Source organism: Athene cunicularia (assembly GCF_003259725.1).
Source record: "Athene cunicularia isolate RWA chromosome 4 unlocalized genomic scaffold, athCun1 chr4_part3, whole genome shotgun sequence".
Classification (NCBI taxonomy): Eukaryota; Metazoa; Chordata; class Aves; order Strigiformes; family Strigidae; genus Athene; species Athene cunicularia.
Window position 1 is genome coordinate 12189554 of NW_020799100.1, and position 2980 is coordinate 12192533.

The 2980-nt window shown below is 63.3% G+C and overlaps 1 protein-coding gene across 3 annotated transcripts in view; it reads right to left on the reverse strand.

Moving 5' to 3' along the window:
* Positions 1-373: 373 nt before the first annotated feature.
* The window catches only part of SASH3 (SAM and SH3 domain containing 3), a 5598-nt gene continuing 2991 nt past the window's right edge, over positions 374-2980 (reverse strand). The window contains exons 3-8 of one of the 3 annotated variants that reach the window (XM_026848585.1): positions 2785-2934; positions 2571-2718; positions 2338-2495; positions 2009-2215; positions 1537-1687; positions 374-1439 (exon numbers count right to left, since the gene is read on the reverse strand). In XM_026848585.1, the coding sequence (XP_026704386.1) occupies positions 1252-1439; positions 1537-1687; positions 2009-2215; positions 2338-2495; positions 2571-2718; positions 2785-2934 (1002 nt within the window). In that variant the 3' untranslated portion in view covers positions 374-1251. Of the gene's footprint in view, positions 1440-1536; positions 1688-2008; positions 2216-2337; positions 2719-2784; positions 2935-2980 lie in introns of all 3 variants that reach the window. The other 2 variants (XM_026848586.1, XM_026848584.1) reach the window with 2 other exon arrangements.

Consider the following 2980-nt stretch of genomic DNA (forward strand, 5'->3'; position numbering starts at 1 on the left):
TTTTTTTTTTTTTTTTTTTTAAATTTTAAAACAATGAAGGAAATTTAATTGGTTTGAAAAATGGCTGAGCTGTAGCCTCTGCCTCTGTCTGTGCCTCCGTAAGCCAGCTGCCTCATTCCCCTTCCCTGGGGCTTTCCAGCCTCTACATTTCACATTTCCAGGGTGTCTTATCTGCGTTGTCTTATTTGCGTCCTGCTGTCTCCCCACGGGAGGTGAAGGGGAGTCTTGGTGTGCAGATGCTGTGGCTTGGGCTGAGCAATACCAGATCCCAGTGAGTGCAGCCATGGAGTGTCCTGGGAAGCTTTCAGTCCCTTCCCCAGCTCCCTCCCCAAGCCACCCTGGTGGGTAGGAAGCAGGCTGAAGGCAGGAGTGAAACGGTCTTGCACGCTTTTATTGGGATGGAGCTTGAAGGAACAAACTGGGTGCCCAAAGGCCAATGCTGCAGTGCAGGAGCTGGTCATGTGCATCACCGAGAGCTGAGCTGAAGGGGCTGGGGTGGGTGCCCCCAGCCGGGGATCAACAAGTTTGTTTGTTCCCAGCTGCCTCATGCTCCCATACAGATGCCTTCCCTTGCCTGCCCCTGCCTCGGCTCCTGCCCATGCTGGGCTGCTGCTCCTCTGCACCTTCTCGGGGGTGCTTGGGGTGGCCAGTGCTTCGTGGGGGATCCGACAGTCTGGAAGGGTCCTGCCGGGTGACAGCCTCACCCTGCTGAGCCCATCTGCCTGTGGGGCAGTTGTTCCCGCTCCCTCTCATAGTCCCCATGAACTAGTCTTGTGGCAAGCTGCAGGCAACATTTGAGGGCCAAGGGAGGGGGCTTGCAGTGCCCTTGCTGGGCTGCTTGCAGCTTGGCTGAGCCTCTCCTCCCACAGCCCAAACTTTCCAGCAAACCTTTCCCTGCCCACCCCAGCTGTGAGGAAGATGCTGGAGGAAGGCAGCGTGGGTGTCCTCCCTGTCGGTGAGGAGCTGGGCTCGGGGGGACCTCTGTGCTCAGCACTGGGTTTGCTCTGTCCCTGCCTGCCACGGACCTTCCTGTCCTTGCAGCCTCCTGTGTGCTCAGCCCAGCGGGCGAGTGTTCCGGGAGGAGCTCTTAAAGCTGTGGATAAGGTGGGTCAAACCCAGGAGAGGTGATCCAAGCCCGCGGCATCTCGGCGGGGAGCGTGCTGCCCCAGGGTGCCATCCCCTCCGGGCTGGAGCGGGAAGCGGCCGCGGGCTGTGCCCCTTGGTGGGGCAGTGCCTGTAGGCAGAGCGGGCTCAGGAGGACTCTGCCAGGGAGAGAGCCCGCAGCTGCCCCTCGGGACCCCCCAGCTCGGCCTCATCCCGGCTGCTGTCTAGGGTCTCTGATCCCTCGAAGCAGCCTGAGTCCCGGGGAATGTCCCCCTTGGGCTCCGAGGGCGAAGGCTGGGCTTCAGGGCTGTCGCCTTCCTCCGGCTCACTCGCTGCTGGGAGAGATGGGATGTGGTGTTAGCAGGCAGCGAGGCTGCTGCTGGGGCTGCCCTGGTGTGGGGGTGCCTCCCACTCACTCCCCCCAGCTCTTACTGTCGTAATCCAGGAGGAGCTCGGCGGCTGTGAGCAGCTTGGCGCGGTGCTGGGGGTCCGTGATGTTCAGCTCGTTGAGGTGGGTCTCCCGCAGCTCCTTGAAGTCCTCCAGGGTCTGGTAGCCGTTCAGCAGCAGGGTGGAGGTGTGCTCCTGGGGCCGGAGGGCAGCAGCCAAGGGGTGAGCGGGGTGCAGCACGGCTCCCCCCGGCTCTCCCCACCTCACCCTCAGTGCTAGCCACGTGGCTCCTGCCTTGGTGCAGGTCCGTGGCAGGCACTCACCCCAATATCATCCAGAAAAGCCCCATGCGGCCCCTTTGTCCCCCCCAGCAGTGCTCGGGTGTGAGGTGGAGGGACCCACAGGGGTGGGGGATAGCGAAGGGCTTCCAGGGAGCAGTGGGAAGGGTAGTCCTGCTGCTGGCATGCTGGACTCTGGCTGGGTGCTGCTGTCCCTGCCCTGGTCCCCATCCCTTACCTGCATATTGATGCGCTCCAGCAGCTCGTGGAGGGTCTTGGGCTTGAGCCGTTTGCTCTTGCTGGATCCCCGGCTCTTGCGGGTGGGAGCTGTCTCCTCGGGGATGACATCCACGTAGATGAACTTGAAGGAGCCCACCCTGTTGTTGAGCAGCCCGGTCCAGGTGCCCATGGGTGGCTTCTCGATGATGCCGATGATGTCCCCTTTCTGGGCCAAGGGAGATGGGGGTGGAGGCAGGCACAGGCTTGGGGACAGCTGGGGAACAGGGAGGTCCCCAGCCACCCCCCTCCTCCCCCAGGGCCCACACCGCTGGCTGTCATGTGGCTCACCCGCAGCTTCAGCGAGTCCTTGTCGTAAGGGCTGGGGGTGAAGTCAGTGTGGACGCGGGCCCGGCCACAGAAGGGGCCAGTGTAGGCTGGGCCGCTCTCCTCCAGCCGCAGACTGTCCTGGTTGCTCCCTCCGGGGCCAGGGCTGGAAATTTCGCTGCCTGTGGAGGGGAGGGAGGTCAGGATGTGCCTGGCCATGGGGCAAGGGGCCGGTGTCCTGCCGGGGCCAGGCTCACCACTGGACAGCTGGCGGCTGATGGGTGCGTGCCTGTCTTCCTCCATCTCCAGGTAAGACAAGGGCAACTTTTCGTGTCTTGGCTCTTCCATGCTGCTGGCTGGGGATGGGGGGCATGAGGATCCCTCCTCCTCCTCCACATCTGCCTGCTGGGGGGACCAGGGTCAGGCCAAGGGAGGGGGAGCTACCCCTGCCTGTCCAGGCTCCCCCCTCACCTTCCCCTCAGCTAGTGCTTTCACGGCCATCCTGCCCATCTTGCGGTTCATGGTGCGGGAGATGGCGGCCCGCCACCTCTTGCTCAGCTTCATCCCGCTGCTCCGTGCAGCATCGTCAGGGCCAGCGCTGCTGGACTCATCCTCGGGGATCTGGCAGAGGGATGTGGAGTGAAGGCAAGAGCCCCCCCCCCCCCCC